This window comes from Triplophysa dalaica, chromosome 14 (genome assembly GCF_015846415.1).
Source record: "Triplophysa dalaica isolate WHDGS20190420 chromosome 14, ASM1584641v1, whole genome shotgun sequence".
Classification (NCBI taxonomy): domain Eukaryota; kingdom Metazoa; phylum Chordata; class Actinopteri; order Cypriniformes; family Nemacheilidae; genus Triplophysa; species Triplophysa dalaica.
Window position 1 is genome coordinate 5115038 of NC_079555.1, and position 19693 is coordinate 5134730.

The 19693-nt window shown below is 37.9% G+C and overlaps 2 protein-coding genes across 3 annotated transcripts in view; one reads left to right on the top strand and one right to left on the bottom strand.

The window, feature by feature from the left end:
• The window catches only part of hipk2 (homeodomain interacting protein kinase 2), a 79842-nt gene extending 68090 nt beyond the window's left edge, over window positions 1-11752 (bottom strand). For both annotated transcript variants that reach the window (XM_056765672.1, XM_056765671.1), the window contains exon 1: window positions 11389-11752. In XM_056765672.1, coding sequence (XP_056621650.1) covers window positions 11389-11428 — 40 coding nt within the window. In that variant the 5' untranslated portion in view covers window positions 11429-11752. The remainder of the gene's footprint in view (window positions 1-11388) is intronic.
• Window positions 11753-13141: 1389 nt separating this feature from the next.
• tbxas1 (thromboxane A synthase 1 (platelet)) overlaps window positions 13142-19693 on the top strand; it is a 46540-nt gene continuing 39988 nt past the window's right edge. The window contains exons 1-2 of the mRNA XM_056765679.1: window positions 13142-13220; window positions 15958-16090. Coding sequence (XP_056621657.1) covers window positions 15990-16090 — 101 coding nt within the window. The 5' untranslated portion in view covers window positions 13142-13220; window positions 15958-15989. The remainder of the gene's footprint in view (window positions 13221-15957; window positions 16091-19693) is intronic.

Sequence of the window (19693 nt, forward strand, 5' to 3'; positions counted from 1 at the left end):
AACTCTGAAGTGAAAGTAAAAAAACTGTTAAGGAAAGTTTGACCTGTTTAGCATCATTTTGAAGGGACAGTTTAACCCAAAATAAATATTTTGTAAACATTTAATCAAAATCACTAGAAATGAGGTCATTTCTTTTATAGGACAATTCTTTTATCAAAAAAAAGGACAAAGTAACCTTTTCTACACATCTCAATAGGTAGAGAATTGTGTTGAGCAGCACAAAGGTCATGGGTTTGAAGCTCAAAGAACACGCATACTGATAAAATGAATGCACTGTAATTCGCATTGGATAAAAGTGTCTGCCAAATAAATGATGATGATGGAAAAAGAAGCTTTGATATCATTCCCTTTGAAGAAGTAAATGATTACAGAATTATTTTTGGTGAACTATCCCTTTAACACTGTGTGATTTTCCAGAATTCAGAACATCTGTCAGTTGCTGGTAGAGTTTGTGTTTTCCATGAAGTATAATCTTTACACAAATGACTGTTCTGGAGAATACCACACCGAGATAAACAGACATGACTAATGCGAGATGCATTACATGAGCTCCTTCCTGCACATATATATCAGGGAGTGTGTTTGTGTGGGACTGACCTCTATACCCCTATGGAAAAAAATAATGCTGGAAAGTGCTCTTTAAGGGGACGTACCACAAGATGATCTTTGTCTTTTGACCTGAAAAGCTAAAAATAATATACGGAAGTCCAGTATTTAAAGAAGCTTATTTCATTGTCCACCCAGAATAATTATGTATTCAATAAATTATGCTACAAAAACAAATCATTCAAAATTGTTAGTATCGACAAAATTTACATATCAGCATCTATTGAGTGTTTGGCAACACAACCTGCCCTGATGAATGACAAGTGTGAACTTTGTGAAGGTTAGTCAATCATAACAGATGTCAGATGAGTGATGTTTATAAGGTACAGAAAAGGGGGATGAAGTCATGTGCATATGCCCGGCAACAGTGGTGCAAGAAACTGCGATTTAGATTATAATATTATAAAAATATATAATTAAATAAAATAAAATAATACGATAAAAAATAAAGGTTCAAAAGGTGCAGAATACGTTTTATTCATAGAATTAAACAATTTTCACCTTTACTTTAGGTGCTCTCGTGCAGAAGCTTTGAGAGGTCTATAAACAAAGGTTGGAGTCCCACCAGGCACTGACGGTAATGATAAGTTAACAACAAGGTATACACAACATATTGATACGTTAGCAAAGCTATAAACTATGAGTAATCAGATTGCAGAAGGAGCTGACATTTTCAAGGGAGACACGAATGAAATTATAGGCCTGGACAGAAAAAAACAGGAACATGTAACACACACAGCGCACAACAATAAGTTAGAAAATAATGCAATCCGTGACTCTATCAGAGGCTGTCTAGGAGAATTAATTGGTTTTGGCTTTAATATGATGAATGTGTTTCTACAAGACATACATTCGCATTTCCTTTATGACCTTTATGAAAGACAAATTAAATGATAAAAGCCAATGAGCTTTTGGATGTTTTTTCTTTACTACCTGTAAATAATAGCTAAACAAAGGAACTTTTCTGTCTTCCGGGATTTAAAGAATAATTATATAAAACCTACATTTATAAAAGATGTTTATACGTTTGTAATTTATGCGAAGAACTCCTATATTCAAGGAATCTGTTAAATAAACAATTTTGTGATAAAAATGAAGGTAAACCTTCTCTGACTCGAAGCATCAATACTGCATGTGGCTCCACTTCTTAACTTTAATTAATGTGCTCAAATGCAAACAGTAACACCACCCTACCAAGAATATCTCCTTATAGCACCTAAATTCTAAGACGCTTTAGGAAGGAACACACCCAGAGTTTGAATTAAAAATGCTTTTAAATAGCAGGCCAAAGTCTCTCATGTCACACAAATGACTAATCTGATCAATGATGTCTATGGTTATCTTTGGTAAACCCCACTTGATCTCTGATAGTTTACAACAATACGAATTCTGCCATCATTTGTTTATAGTCATGTCGTATTAAAACTGTACATGAATCTTTCTTCTGTGGAACCCAAAGGAAGATATTTTGAGAAATGGTTTTGTGTCAATACAACGAGAGTCAAGAGGGGCCAATGTTGTTTGGTTACCTACGTTCTTCAAACTATCTTTTCTGTGTTATGCAGAAGCAAAAAAGTCATTCAGCTTTTGAATAATACGATAGTGAATAAATGATTAAAGAATTTTCATTTTTGGGTGAATCATCCCTTAAAGAATCTGTAGGTAATTTATATATGAAGTATACTTCTACTGTGTCACAATTTTTCCATCCTGGATATCATGTTTATGTTTTACTCCAGAAAATAGGAATTGAAAATATGAGAACACAGAGCACCGAGTTACAGAAAGATTGTTGCGTGTCATATTTTCCTATGTGGCACTTTGCATGCATTATTTGGGTGCCTGCAGAATCCATTACCACTTATATTGTGTAACTATGACAGGCCACATTGGTCGCTACCTTCTGAAATTCTCAAATAGACAACCAGGCACATTTACAAATGCACATTTAAACAGATCTGTGCAGGGGCGTCTCTCTGGATCAGATCACACTGAGGAACCAGTCAGACTAGATCGCACTTCCAGGGAGCCAATGGTAATGCACAAAAAAGTGTTTCCAAAACATGTTTGTTTTAGGGCTCTGGCTGGTTGGCGGACAACGGGGCGATAGCAGAATATCACCAATGACACCAGTGAAGGCCTGACTGACACACACATACAGACTGTCCATGTGTCTGATGTGATAAGCTTTCGCTTCAGAATCATGTTATTCTGTGTGTGTGTGTGTGTGGATGTGTATCCCTGCCTCTCAAATGAGTTCAGGCACATGGCTTTAGCAGTGTCAGCCGCATGAGACATTTCAGACCACAGTGCCAAACTGCCCCAACATCACACTCCACTGACACCTTAAAGAGACAGTTCACCCAAAAATGAAAATTCTGTCATCATTTACTCACCCTCAGGTTGTTTCAAACCTTTATACATTTCATTGCTCTGTTAAACACTAGGAAAGATATTTGAATTGTTTTAGCAATTTTCAGTTCTGGGGACATCACTCATTACCATAGTAGAAAACAATGTTGTGTTTAACACAAAATTTGATATTTAGATTTTTTTTAAATCACCTTTGACTACCATTTATTTTTTCCTACTATGGTAGTCAAAGGAACAGTTCAACCGAAAATGAAAATTCGGTCATGATTAATTCACCACCATGTTGTTTTTTAAAACATGTATTTGTCTCTTTCTTCTGTGGAACACAAAAGATATTTTGAAAAATGTCTACGTGGATTTGTATCCATACAATGGAAGTCAATGGGGGCCAATGTCGTTTGATAACCAACCCTCTTCAAAATATCTTCCTTTGAGTTTTGCAGAAGAAAGTTTAAAATGACATAAGGAAAAGTACATAAAGGATTACTTAATTCAACTTTTGGGTGAACTATCCCTTTAACCTCCAAACTGACCACCTGAAAGATCCATCTCTCCCATCTTAGAGAGCTGAATCATAAGTGCTTTGGTCCTTTAAGGTCCCACAATAAACATGACAGAAAACATGTGACTAACATTCTTAGTTTCCGCAGGCAAAAATGGAACAAATGTACATTATTGAGGCATCTTAAGTTGTCTCAAAACCTCATTGAGAGCAAAAGCTAATTTAGAGTTTATAACAGCCCACAGCGCTATACTAAAGACATTCAGAGATTGAGGCATGCTGGTGTCCGATCCTCAAACAGAAAAGCCTCTTATAACTCAGTCTGTCCGTGCCACCAAAGACAACATGCAATACTTTCAAGGCACATGAAAGTCTTGCCTTATATAAACAGGATCCAGAGCCCATGAGGGAACAAAGTCTACAAACACACACATATACACATTGTATCAACCTTCAAGAATGACAGCACAAACTTGAGCATATTTCAGTCACAGACTGATCCATCGGCTCGAAACCCTTGACCTCTCCCTCTCTCCCTAGCGCCTGCAATGTCTCTTGTTTGCAGTCATAAAGTTTGCAAGGTAAAAACAACAATCCCTGAAACGGCAAAGGCCATGCTTTCATAGCGAAAGGTCATCATTTGGCCTTTCTTAGAGACAGAGACGGAGCCAAAAAGAGAGAGAGAGAGATTTTCTGGGCTCCGAGACTTATGGGATACGCAGAGGGGAGGGCAGGACTGTGTGTGTCACTGATCTTGACTCGGGGCTTCTCACACAAGCAAAGGTTAAAGCCTACGCACAACTACACCCTGCCAACAACCCACCAGCACCCTTTCAATTATTAACCTCCAGGATGTGGGCCCTGTCGGTTGCACCCCGGCAGAGGAGAGGATGGAAGGTTGGAAGATACCGCATTTATCAACACCCTCCCTTTCCCCGGATGCCTCTCTCTCGAGTGCGTGTTGAGCGAGAGGTCGGTTCAGAGAGCGGTCAGAGAGAGCGTATGGAGTAAAACCCTCACGCACCAGAGACCCAAAGCGTATCCCTCATGTTCTCAGTCTCTAACAACCTTCACCACAGATTAAAAATATCTTTGGAATCAAAGAGATCTGCAAATTGAAGAAGCGGCAAAGATTTATTACATTATCAGAAGGGCTGTCACAGTTACAGTATTAACACAAGCGAAGCGTTTAATTCAACGTTTAATGCTGTTAATTTTTTTCATTTGAAACTTAATTCGATGTAACTTTTTTAATTTGTTATTTAATGCGAAACATATTCATATTGTTCTATGTTGTTTATGAAAACCAACGTTTGTGTGTGAGTATCTCTCTCTCAAATGCGCACAAAGTTAAAGAGCTCATTAACTAAAATGTCACCTATTAGCAAAATAAAAAGTGTGTTAATGCGTTAACCAAATCATGAGATTAATCATAATATAAGATTTCATTTTAAAATACTTGACAGCAGAGCTATGCTGGGTTGACTAGAAAAAGGCAAAGAGGTCCTCTGCGTCTGTCTGAGCGTGATGGGTTTTCGAGCAGAGCTCATTAAGGGGCAATGGGTCCGCTCATCTCCGGCTCTTAAGAGCGCTCTGGTCTGTCGGGGCGCCAGTGTCCCTTTCTCTCTCTCCTCCAGGCGCACATCAAAAGTGGGGCAGACTCACTCTGCTCTGTTCTGGCTGTCTGGGGCTTTGAAGTCCTTTGGTTATCAGCCAAGCGTGTCACGGTACCTGCAGCCATCTGTGAAGAGCCCACAGTCGGCATGGGCAGCTCACAATGACTGTGTGTGTGGATAGAGAGAAATTTACCTGCGGCCCCATTCTGCGCTTTTAGCATACGAGGCACACAAGAATGTGAGAATGAGAAGGTGGGGAACGACCAATGAAAAGTTTTGCGATGACAGCTATTGGAGTGAAGTCATTGACGATAAGGGTACTTTTCTCTCCACACACACTCATAGTTTTACATCCTACTCTGTTCCTCTGACAATATCCTTTAGCAAAATGCATTCTGCATTGCCGAATGGGAGCATGACCGCTCTCACCAACTGTCATTCATATACAACAAACTTATAAATTACAAACATATAAGTAGTTGGTAGAAACATCTCCCTAAAAGTGATGAAAAGATGAAAAATCTGTCATCATTTACACAGCCTATGATTTTCTTTCATCCTCAAAACACAAAAAAATATTTTGAAGAAAGTTGGTAACCGAACAGCAGCAGCATCCATTCACTTCTATTGTATGGACACAAATGGGTACCTTCTTCAAAATATATTTTTGTGTTCTGTGGAAGGAAGAAAGTCATACAGGTTTGAAATGAGGGTTAGTAAATGATGACAGAATTTTCATTTTTGGGTGAACTATCACTTTAAGTACTAGTGTCCATGCAGGAGCATGACCAGTGATCTATATAAAATCTATGAGACCTCAAAGACGACTCATCATCGCCGTGTTTTGTTTATGTCGAAGTAATCTATGGTGCTGTACAAGCTTAACCAGCACATCAAATTCAGATTGTAAAACTACAGCACAATAAAGCAGGCCAGGCTTAGCTAGGCATTGCCATGCCAAATGGGCAAAGTCATTGGGGTTTTTAGACAACAATAGGATTATATAGGGCGTAAACAACGTGCTTTCGACAGGCTGGCATGAGCAGAGCGGGGAGGCTGAGAGCTTACTGAAAGACCAATAAATACACAGTGAGCTAATTTATCCATGTATGCTCGTGCACACAAACACAATCTTCAGAATGGAAAAACTGCCTAAAAATATATGCAAGATGAGAGGCCAGATGAGGGGCTTATGTCTTCATTTACTTTCAACTTAAAGGCATAGTTCAACAAAAAATTAAAATTATCTCTTAATTCTTCTGTTGAACACAAAAGAAGATATTTTGAAAAATGTCCAATTTAAATCAATGCGGGAAACATTTGTTCAATCAATGTTCAAAATTAAATTATATGGTTTTGTGTTTTTCAAAAGCAAAAAAGTCATACAGGTTCAGAATGACGTGAGGGTGGAACTATCCCTTTAAAAAAAAAGTTTTTGTTCTGTTGAACACATTGAGATATTTTGAAGAATTTAGGAAAACAAAGAGGTCCCGGGCACCTTTGACTACCATTTAATTTTTCTTCTATGGTGGTCAATGATGTCCCGGAACTGAAAATTACTAACATTCTTCCAAATATCTTTCTTTGCATTCATTTATACAATGTACACAAAGTCATTTATACAGGTATGAAATTACATGAGCGCGTAAATGATGACAGAATTTTCATTTTTGGATGAAGAACTGGTCCAGAAGAACTTCCTGTTTCGGCCTACTTACACTACAAAAAACACAACCAACATACATTTACATTTAAATTTACATTTAGGCATTTGGCAGACGCCTTTATCCAAAGAGACTTGCATTGCTTTATCCTATACATTTTACATAGGTTTTTGCATACCCCTGGGATCGAACCCACAACCTTGCGTTGTTAATGCAATGCTCTTATCACTGAGCTACAGGAAAGCTACATAACATAACATTTAGAACTGAATTGAAATGTGAAATAAACATCTTTAAAACTGTCAAAAATGTCAAATTTAAAAACAAACTAACAGGAAGTGCTTCTGGAGCAGTGTTGTTTACATCTAACAGACTGGTCTATATATTAAATACAAATCAGCACAGACAAGCTATCCGATTTTGGTTCTATCTATTCCATTCAAGTACAAATACTGACAGGACTGCATACATTTGTAATGTGTAACTTTAACTACACTGATAATCATAGTTATAGTGCGTCATATGTTTTTTCTCTAACTGATTCAAAGAGCTCAGACATAATTTGTGAGTCGTGACTAATTTGTGAGTCATTTAGACGATTCATTTAAAAGGCTCAATAAAAAAATAAACAGCGACTGGGTTTCATCCACATAGGAGAAAGAAAGCAGACATGCTGCATTCTTTACTGTTATTTTTTTAAACCGTGCTGAAAAGTAGTCATTCTCGATTCCCAACCCAACTCACAAGTCAATTCATCTCCACAGCACTAATGTGTTTTACTAGAATTAATAACTGTAACCACGAGATATATGAATGAGCAGCACTGCACAGCAGCAGCCGAATTCCATCAGTCAATGGCTGGAGATATGAACCCTGGTGCCTGTAACCATAGGTGTGAAGGCGAAATGATTGGTGTCCTTCACGAAGGAGTAATTGCCATGTGATTACAGCCCCGCAAATCCAGCCACTGTGAGAAAGCCCCCCTTTCATTCCCCTTTGTTGGCGGAAGAATGCAGCCGGGAGAGACCCCGGTGTGAACTGATCCTCTCATATCTGATCAAAGGAAACATGCCAGTTGGACCCCCACCCTGTAAGCAAAAGCACATCCACCAGCGGAACGGGTCAAAAACAGACCTATTTAGAAAAAAAACCTTGCTTCCATTATCCAATTGCTGCACTTCCATTTGCATTTTCATTGCTGCTTATTTACCTCTCTAAGTGACCGTATGTTGACACAGCCTAGCAACTAAATGCAAAACCTTTTGTTAACAGACTAAACACGCCACATATCCCAGAATGCTGCAGGGTAGTGGTGGGTGTAGTAAGGTATGACACCCAGCATTGTCGAAAAAATGCCCTTGGTGCTGCATCACATCTGACGGCCGCACCGTGAAATAAACAAAACGGCTTGCAGCTGTATTCCTGCAAGACTCATCTACCTCAACGAAGTGCATGTGGTGAAAGATCTTGAGCGTATTTTATAGACCTCTCTCTCTGCCTCCCTCATAGAGGCCTAAAATGTGTACCACAACATAGACAAGACAAACAAAGAACAGCAAATTGGTCATTTAAGCCAGGAACTAAAGTTACATAACAAATGATTACGCAAGTCAACATTGAGTTCCAAGCGAGGCATACGGGACAATTACAAACGCATTGCAAAATAATCAAATCCCATCATGTAGGTCATGAGCCGCAATGCACAGGAGGAACTAAGCAGAACAGAAGTCAGTAACACAGGGCACAGTCCTTCCACTTTTGGTTTCTGTCAGTAGGACAGAATCCATTAACTAACCCACCCCCATATCCCACAATTCAGCTCCCATGGACATCACAAACACACCTGAGAGCGATTTTCCCCAATGAAGTTCTGCGAGCTCAAATGTCCCCCAGGCTTCAAAAGAGCATAAGACGTGGACAGAATAATCACATTCTGAGGGGTTGCGGTTCATTCATTGACCCACGGTCAAGCAAAAATTCCTTTAAGGGCTTCTGAGGATAATGGACTGGAAACTTCTCTTTCGGAAAGTGACCAATGACATGGGCAGAGCCGCTGTCAATAATGGATTGCAAAGAATATCAAAACGGAGACTGGCGTGACAACGCCTCCGAGCGCTCGCAGAGAAGCATTTCCTTTCAGCCGAGGGGGCAACAATGCAAAGTCAGTCAGGGCTAATGACCTCAAAATTTATAGATTTTCCTGCAATTCTCTGCCATGCTGGACTGGTAATGACCTTGGACGTTGGGCATGGGTTAAGATCAGTTAGGGACACATCAATCAGCTACGCCAAAACAGAAAGACGGCTTTTATGGAAATGGAGGACGCGGTTGCCAAATGACAAAAACTGAGTGAACTGAAGCCCTACACGTTATGTCACTGACTATCTTGAAAATATGTTTCAAAAACTAAGACAAGTGCAAAAATCCCACAAATATGAATCCCACAAAATTAAATAAAAGCTTAGGGTATTTAGCAATGTATCTCCCTAAACAAAAGTATCCCGTTTGCTGTAAAGCCAGGTCCTGGTCCTCACATCACGCATTTATCAACATGACAGTGTGGGTTACGAGGCCAGTGCCAAGACTCCTCTGGCCCCCAGATTCTTCTTCCGTACGGGACCGGGCCAGAGCTAGGCCGGCACGACACTCCACAAAGACACATCAGTGCGGAGGAAAAGGCAACAACAAAGAGCTCTCACTATAGACTGGCTTGCTTTACAAACATCTCCATGGACAGTCTGTACCCCAAACTGGAGCTGTAACAGATATTTATTCACAAACGGAAAGGTCTTTTGGTCCTGGTTTTGAAAAGAGCCAAACACAGAGGCTTAACTAAACGATGCACACAACAAGCATACGATGAGCAGGGGAGTCAACAAATAAACGCTGAACAAGCACGGCCGTCCGTCATAAAACCTACTCGGAAGCTTTAATCTGGTTTTGATGTCTGTTCAAGAAGAACTAATAGCTGAAACTAATAAAACCACAAATCAATTTGTTCAACACTATGAGTTGTATGAACAAAGTCACAGCATCCATAAAACAGCAGGAAGAATATTCATAAACACCACAAAGATTGTGGCATGTCTTCTTCATGTGTCACCATTTGACTGCATAATGAGGTTAAAGTCCTGCTAATTGTTTCTTAAACTACGATGATATGGTTTGTGATCACAGGCACGGTCAAACAGGATACACCCCACCACCCAAACCTCTTAGGAGATGCTGTTTACACAACAGCTAAAGCAAACCTCCAGACTGATGATGGCTGAACTTGTACCAAGTCTCAAGAGACTTCAGATGTCCCACAAGATGACCCTCAAGGGTCTTGTTTGACAGAAAGAACAATATCTACTATACAATGTGTATAAATCCCGTAGCAGCATCTGTGAAAGTTGTTAAGAAAAACTTTGCATGCTTTGCCACATGTTTTAACCACTTCATAATGTAAGTTAAATGGGAATGAGCCATGCATTTTGGATATTATTATATAAATTGCAGAACAAACAAGTGTGTCGATGCTTTACGGCCAGTAGAGGGTGCAAAGGTAATCAATCAGAAACACGATTCTTAAATGACAGGATAATTTACGCATCACCTTTATAATCACTTATTTCAGAGACAAGACAGATTCTGCAGCTATAACACGGAGAATAAGCATTTGGACTTTCATTCAGGACGTCGGACGTTTTTGTGCAAATTATAATCTTAAACCAATTTGAACAACCTTTCACAGCAAACCACAGGAGGTACCTACAAAGGCTTTCATTTAGCACACCATAGCCACTGACTCGCAAAGCACCTACGATGTCCAAAATACTAGGTAAGCAGCTCAGGCTTTCAGACACAACCTCAAGTGTCTGACCTCTAATAAGAGAAAAACAAGAACAGATATTTAGGTTGTGGATGCGTGAATGTAATCTCGCGCACCCTGCAAAAACCCCACAAAGCAAATATAAGTCCAAACTTTGCTATAGATGCACGTTGCACGATTTTCTCTGGTTATTTTCAGCAATAGTATTACTCACTTTATTACTGCAGTGTATCCACATAAACCACATCGATATTAGTTTAGTTTCAATTACAGCAAACATGACAACATATAGACTTTGCAATGTTACCGGTGTAACAAGTACCTTTGCACAACAATAAGACAACAGTGATTGTAAATCCTCAAAATTAACTGATAATTTTATCTGTGATGCCTGTCTGCTTCATGTCCACTTTTCTCTGCTTTCGTCTACTGCCTTCAAATGCTTAAACCGTGCGGCATAATAAGAGAGAATTTTAGATACAAGCAATTGTGATGTTTTATAATGACAGAATAAACATGAGGGGAGACACAGCATTACGCGATCAGACAGGTCCGTTGTTTAAAATACATTACAGTCATTTCTCACGGCATAAGAGGACGAATTCAACAACTAACGAATTGCAGATCAAGCCAAGATTGAGTACATATAAATAAACACCAATTCAACTCATGCATTATATCTAATAATAATAATAATATACGTGCAATGAACCTCTGGAGCCGACGGTCCCTCTGTGGAGAGAGTGAATAATGTTTCTAAATCATGCGCAGGTTTGTCATTAATTTTACACCCGTGAGGGCTGAAGGTCTTACCTTCGTATACAGGGGCCATCGGTGCAAGAATTCCTGTCATTCATGGCAAAAAATGAAGCGACAGCACTGTTCAGAAGTCAATACAAATAATCTGCCATCTTGAGCCGTGGACAGAATCGCTGCTGTCTCCTGCATTACTAACCCAGTTCATCGGGAGAGAAAAGGATGAAAGAATAAACAATCACATCCAGATATTCAGTTTGATGATCGGCCGAGGGGTGCGATGAAAAGATGGTGTCTGCAACTTAACTCCACGGGTCTGGATTGGTGTTTTGGCTCCGGGAAAGAGCCAAATTGCAGGTCTTGGCTTCAGCTGGTGGCGATCATGACTGTGGAGTGAGTGCCTGCAAAAGTTGCAATGGGGATAAACGAGCGAGGGAGCGGAGCGACTTCACGTTGCAATCGAGCGATGAGATCATCGATCGCGCTGAACCGGGCAGACAATCAAACGACGATGCAATGTATCGAGTTGAACGGACATCACAATTAGCCTCAAAAACGTAAACATGGTATACATTCAATAATTATCGTTCATTTATAACAGTAATGAGGATATATTTTGCCTAATAAAAAAATAATAACAGAATTTCTACAGGATTGGTTATATATACTGGGCATTGCATTAGTTTTAATGGAACCATGGAACCTATTATGATTTTTTCTACTAATACTTGATAATTGTTTTTGCGTCACCTTGTATCTACTTTGCTTTTTTAATCGTATTTAGTTTTATTTCAAGCGTTGTAGACTGCCTGTACCTCACAACAAGCATTTAAATGTAGGGTACTTGTCACTGACATCTGTACACATGACAAATAAAACTGAACACCTTGCAATCCTACTGCAACAGTTCCTGCAGCAGATCATTCATAAAAAACTAGGGCTGTTAAAAGATTAATCGCGATTAATCGCGTCCAGAATAAAAGTGTGTACTGTGCATGTTAATTATGTTTTTATAAATACAAACACATACACATGTATAGATATTTAGGAAATATTTACACGTATTTATTTATATTTACCAACGATTGAAATTATATATTAATGTTTAATAACTTTTAGATATTTCTTAAATATATGCTAGGATGTGTATGTGTTAATAAATACAAAATTATTATGCACAGCACACAGATATATATTATGTAAACGCAAACTTTTATTCTGGATGCGATTAATCGCGATACATCTTTTGACGGCCCTATAAAAAACACAATATTTTATTTTAGCGCGGGAGATAAATTACAATGATAATTTGAAATACTTAATGGCTACCTTAGTAGTATTAGGCTACTATGAAAATAAATATACCTTAAACTGTTATACATAACAAGCATTTAGAATCTTTGTGCTATTTAATTCAAATGTATAGGTCATACCTTGATTAAATTAAATAAGGCGGCAAATGTTTGTCCGTTTTTTAAAAGAAATAGCATATATGAAATACCAGAATTGGATGATTTCTATAATCTTTTGTAAATAACGATTTATCCTTATTTACAAGATTGTTCAGTGAGGTCACTGACTGCATTAGTACAGAATGAGGTCCATCAGAATCAGATTACAGAGATTTATACAGATGTGAATAATCTGTCATCTAGTCATGCAGATTTCCCCTCCAAACAGGACTCAAAACGATTATTCACTGTCAAATGAGAAAATGAAAAAATGAGAGAATTATTTTGTTATTGTTTACATTATTTAGAATAGAATACTACTACAACAACCACAAGCCTTTGCGTGAAAATTGTAGTTCTACAAGACGCATAGAAACTACATGCCCCAATAACGCCACAGTATCTGCTGTCGTAAGAGGGTTTGTTTTCGTACAAGAGGTAAGCACGCTGTTTATATCGTTTCCTATCACCATCAACTCATAAACAGTTTACACTTTAACATCTCGTATTTCACGGAAACAAGCGGAAGCATTATTTCACGAGTACACGATCAGTGCTTTTAGTCAGCTCGAGCTTGACTTACGAAACAAAAGAGGACAGCTACATAACCCTGACTGCCTTCAACAACTTACATTTTAAACGAGTTTTATCCATCCTATTGTCAGTGACAGTGACAGAGCATCACATTATTGAACCTGTTTATTATCACTAAAGTCAGGTGTCTATTTTATTGATATATATTTATGCCTGTGTTTATCAAAAAAGCACGTGATATTTGTCTCAACTCACTTTTTGCTGTTTGCGTAGTGTTATCTGTCAAACGTTTACCTTACATTATTGCGACATTCTAACATGTTAAAATTCAACGTGATGGAGCATGTTTCAACATATCCATGGTATTAAAATACAATAATTGACTATGTCAACAAAGTTTGATGCTGTTCATATTCTTTGACGGTCACAGATGGGCTCATGTCTAGAGAGGGATGTACAACCTCCTAAAATATTCGCAGTTTCTATTCTGTAGGGTAATTTTGAGAATCAGTGTTTGTGTTTAATTGTGTTTATTGAATATTTTGCATAAAAAAAGTTGTGGTGTAAATATAGCTCAATTTTGGGATAATTCTGACGTTTGGTCTATCAGCCAATCAAGAATGACATAAGGTCCACATACGGGCCACATCATTCTTTATTAAATGGCTCACTTTTGGTAGAATTATGGCACAGATCTGGTTGACTTGTGGCTGAGAAGATCTGGACCAGATCTGGGTTCCAGGGAACACTTTCTTAAGTGGGCCACATGTCCGAAGTTTATTTGGACCAGATCTGCACCAGAGGAAATTTGCTGATTTGCTGATTGTGCAGTAAAACATTAAATTTTCATTTTAAAAATAACATGTTTTGAATGTTTCATCTGTAACAAAATCTTCATGTTTCCATCATTCCTCAGAGATATCTTGAGATGTAATTGCAACAGTTTCTCAAATAATGTGGTTATATTCCAACTTCTAAGTACATCTTTTTTAACAGGTATAGTCTACTATAATAAAATAGTTTTGCCTATATTTTATGGGAGACAGTGTATTAAAGTTAACATGTAAAATGATTAAACTTTTTTTATTTTAATTTAAATGCATAGCAATAATTTCTATTATTTACAGAAAGGCAAGCATTGTTACAAATCTGCCTCATTTGCTACTCGAGTTACGCATGTATTTTTGTGTGAGCTCTGCAACGTTGCAAAGTCTTGTGGGAGATTTTATCTTCTTGTGGACTTTAATTCTTCTGAGATTTACATCACACTGACACGGACGTGCACAACATAATATGCCAAGAACTGATATGTATCAGATTTTTTTTATAATTATAGGTGCCCGTCTTTGGTGCGCCGGGAGCCAATTTTCAGATAAATCATTTTATTTTAAGAGCATGTGTGCCCAGTAATGAAACAGGTAACGGGAATGTGATTGTTAAACATTTTAGTTCTCTAAAATAAAATGCAGTAAGATTTGTTACTCCGAGCTGTGTGAACTTTACAAATGTGCGAAAGTGTCTTCCCCCTCTTTACCAGATAATTTTGACTTCTCTTTCAAACGCGCTCTTTGTGGTTATTGCCCATGTGGACTATCATAGAAGCAGCGTTTCTATAGTCATGCATTAGCAGCTGCTTACTTTACTTAAACCACATCCTTTTAAAAATAAGGTTAGGGTGCTTGCTGAATGCTGATCATTTTGGAGGTACAAGTGAGTAAGCATGATGTCAGGTAAACTAGTTGCATTCATTGTTCACTTCTTATACAAACGTTTGTGTGTGCTGTATGAATATGAATATGTACATGCGTTGTTGTTGTTTTCCTGTATGCACTTTCTGTTCCTCGTGAGAGACTGTAAAGAAACAAGGAAGTTTTGATAGCATTATCAGAAATTTCTTCATGTGTCTGTCTTTCAAGGGGGCTGTGGTTAACCATTTACATGTATATTCTGTTTTACATCCTAATTCTCAGAGTAGCGTGGGGATGCTAGTAAAATCAGATTGTCACAGAAATTACTAAGGACTATATTTATTTAAATAGATTTTTACATTTTATGTGGAGGAGATTTAGATTTTCTTGATGGTACATGCCATCATATAAACATTGCCACCGTGATGTGGATGTTGTGGGTGGTTTCTTGAGATTTCTGCTTGTTTGCTTATTGATCAAAAGTCAGATATATGAACCATTTCATAAGAGCCGTCCTCCAAGCTCCCATAGATTGAGTTCCTCTTTCAATGTAAAGGCGGGTAATGCTGCCCAAATAAATGCCAACATGGCAAAAAATATATAGATGGCTGTTGGATTTACTATTTTGGGAAACAAAAAGATTTTCACACACTAACCCCAACAAACAGCAACAGGCTTAACACATAAATCATCCCAATGCGGTCATGAGCTACAATAGCCATGCATAAAATGTGCTCTTTGAGAGTTTTTTGGTTGTATTAATCACTATAATTAATATATAAATTTAAAGGAAAATATGAAAAGTTAGTTAGAGTTTAATGAGCATTACAATTAGAAACATTATATCAAACAGTAGAAATACAACAATGCTTGTATGTTATACAGTAACATTGTGTGAACAAATAAAAAAGTCGCAAATGCAATCATAGTACAAAAATCTCTTCTGTCTACAGGAAGCCAGTGTTTGAGAGTGACAGATCTCATCATGCAGATGTTGGTGGACGTTCTGAAATGGTTCCGAGTCGAGGCGAGTGGATTCTCCGTGACCGTGTCCCTTTTTCTGCTTTTTCTCAGCCTCCTCTACTGGTGAGAAAAACATTGATCCACCTTGATTTTGAACTTTGCAACTGCACACAAACACTTTGTCCTTCACATATTATGTGGGAGATTTTTACATGTGACGTTTCTAACAGTGCGGTTGGATGTTTTGAGTGCAGTGAATTCCAAACAGACTTGTTTTCTCAGTACGCAGTGATCTGATTACATTCCCATCACACATGCCTCAGTGCTTATCTTTGAACCGTCTTCCTGTTTCAATGCAGACAGTGTCCAGATTCAGGGCTTATTTTGTTGTCATGTGAGGACATGGATAAAAAAAGTCTCCTGGGTACACGGAAGTTACAGGTCCATCTAGACTAGATTTAGTCATAATTATTGAAGTGTCAGTGAACATTGTTGTGGTTTTCTGCTTTATTGAACTGATCCATATCTTCTGTACAGTGTTTGGTACATTGTTTAGGGAAAGTTTAAAGACGAGTTACTAATGTTAAGCATTATACGTTCCATCTTATAGCGAGGTTTGTAGGATAAATGCATAGCACACTATTAAGAAAACTGTCATCAGTCACCCTTTTTTGTTTGGTCAGCAGAATTTTTTGTGAGCTGTGTGGCTGTTGTTTTAGGTTAAGACAGCAACAGTATCAGTAACTAGATGCAGTTACTGGTAAAACTGGAAAACATTCAGTTCAAATTACTCATTAATATAATCTATGTAGACAGGTTTATTCAGTTATATTCAATTATATTTTTGATATGTAAAACCTCTTGATGTTACCAGTTACCATTTTGTTCTTGCATTCGAATATTATTGCAGTTCAGAATCTGCTTCAGTATATAAATCAAAGCCACTTTAACCTTAAGCCTTTAACTTCTTCAACATTTATATTGTCAAATTTAAAAAAGTCGCAGGTTAATTAAAGTTTCTTCTTTTTATATGTATCGGGGCACTTATTTACTTGATGCTGGTCACAGCACCTGGGCTTTGTTTAGTGGTGTCGTGACCCGTAGCTGCATGCGTAACGTCAATGTGAATTGTGATGTTCAACCATGAAGAAAAAACGTAAAATCTTAAATCTCGTATGTCATTAAGGTACAAAAAAGTGCTGTAGTTATTTCTTTAAAGAAATTTCACGGAAACTATTACAGAATATTAATAAGGGACATATCAAAGGGGAACTTGAATAATAAACATTAAAGAAAAGCTCAGATTGCAATCATCTGCTTTGTCCCCCATGGGGTACAAATCCTGTCGGTGTTACTTAAATTTTAGCAGTCTCACATATACTGTACATAAGCACACTTTGTTTTTCAGAACAAGTAAATTCCTGTCTGTTGGCAAAGGCACAACTGTCCTTCACCGTGGACTTAAAGGGGTTAGTTATGTAAGGGCTTTCTCATTCTGTCATGGTGCAAATGGAGATTTATATCAGAGATGAAACATATCTCCACAAGGGTAACCATGACAAAGAGGTTCGAAAATCTAAGATTTCGAAGAGGCTGTGTCTATAAGATTTTTTGGGCAGGTCTCAAGGCATTAATAAGCAATATTAGATGATTAGTTACCTGATTTGAAATTTTACTGTATCGTAAAATTTAAGCCTTGTTAAACTGCTTGTCAAACACGTATTTCATGACTGTGTTATGGAACAAAACCTACTGATTTTCAGAGAATCCAAATGCGACCCTGTAAGGTCAGGTCTGTTTAAACTACTGTGTAAAGAAGCTTTTAAACAAAACATTTATTTACATAAAACGTACATTTGAATTGGTAAATTTGCAGCCATGCAGCAAAACATGTAAAAGCCATGATCGGATCTGCACAGTTTTTTTTTGCTTTTTTCATTTAACTTTGCTAATAAATATATTAGACAAACCGTTACTGGAAGAGATCAGATGTTGGGGTACAAATAAATACAACAATTGGACGGCTTGCTACTTTAGTCACTACATCTGAAAAAAAACTGCTTCCACATGTTTCTTTTTCCTTGTACAGAGAGATCAATAATTGGGAGGATTGATCTTCAGTGCAAAAGGTTATTTAAGCATCTATCTTGGATCAGTAGATGTAAGTGTTTATCTTAAGGAGAGGTCCAATGACACCAGAATGTGAGCAAAGCATGATCCGAACTTCTTCCGAACTATGTACCCTTCTGCTCCATTACACGTAAGCGGGTAATGAGAGGGGACTGAAGACAGACGTGTCGTCACCCGCTGGCAAATAAAATTGTTCGGTTTAGCCCACAAAGTTACTTGCAGTACACGTCAACCTTGGAGTCACCCCTGATATTTTTTTGTAATAAGTTTGGAATGATGACATGATTAACTGGTTTATTCAGTTATGACATGATTAACTTATTTCTGTTATTGTGCACATGTGCCCGAAAGTATGCGCAGTTATGTAAACGCACAGCGAATGCTTTAAGGAATTGCAAAAAGCTGTTTTTAAAGTCATGTTTGTTTGCATACATTTGACAGACACTTTTATTCACAGTGGCTTAAGGCATCATAAAAAGCTATACTTTTTATAATGTTTAATGCAAAGCTAAAGAAACAGGATGGTGTCTTGGTTCATGCCCATAGTTATTGTCTGCATATCCAAATCCAAATGCTCTCAATTGACTATAGGCTGGTTCATTTAAAGCTCCGAACAATATAGAAAAAAAACTTTGATTGCAACACAGTGAAGGTTAAAGCAGATTATCATATTGTTAATGTTGCTCTGTCAACATTACATTCAAAAAGTCCTTCCTTCCTCATGAAGACTGTGAAATCTCCTTTTGTGAAACCTGAGAAATTTGTTTTTGTTTCTCACTGAAAACTTTGTAATCCCTCTAACTAAACACACTGTGGATAAGAGCCTTGCGACCATGACCGAATCTTGCTGGCAAGACTAAATGGAGAAGATGACATATTCTAATAGATCTTCTCATAAAATTTAAGAGAGCGATTCGAGCGCGGACCCATCTGTCATCCTCTGGACTGACCGCATAAACAGAGGGTATGGCTTCACAAAGGTCATGCACTTAGATATGCGACATCTGCTGTGACATCACATGGACTCTTCATTCTTTCTTTCTCTCTCATTCCATAAAACAAATCTTCCGGATCATTGCTGGAGACTATTAAACATCTTAATCCTAATGCATGACGTTATTAAATCTTTCTCAATACACCCAGGCAGATAGAGATGTTATGATTCATGCTGAATTAAAATCACCCCATTAGACCTGCATTTTGTCCCTCAAGTATTCGATTCTAGAAGTTGGAGTTGTGCAGCAGTTGAGGTTACAACCTAAAAACAACAACAGGTCTGTTCGAATAGCGCTTCTGCTATTTATGCTCTTGGTAATTTGTCATTTGTATAATTTAGCGTATTGTTGGGCTTGTGCTTCTTGTGATAATATTCTTACATTTGAATGATTGCTCCAGTTTTGGACAGTTTTGTTACCCTTTTGGGTCACCATTTGACGTGCAAGGTGAAATCTGGAGATCCACTTATTTAGTATTTAAAATTGGGTCTGGGTATTTTGAAATTGCTGAAACAGTCCCCAAAATAGTAGGACCATGACCATGAGCCATACATTGTACCCTTGAGCACAGACCTTAACCTCGGGTTAGTCTGAAGGGGAT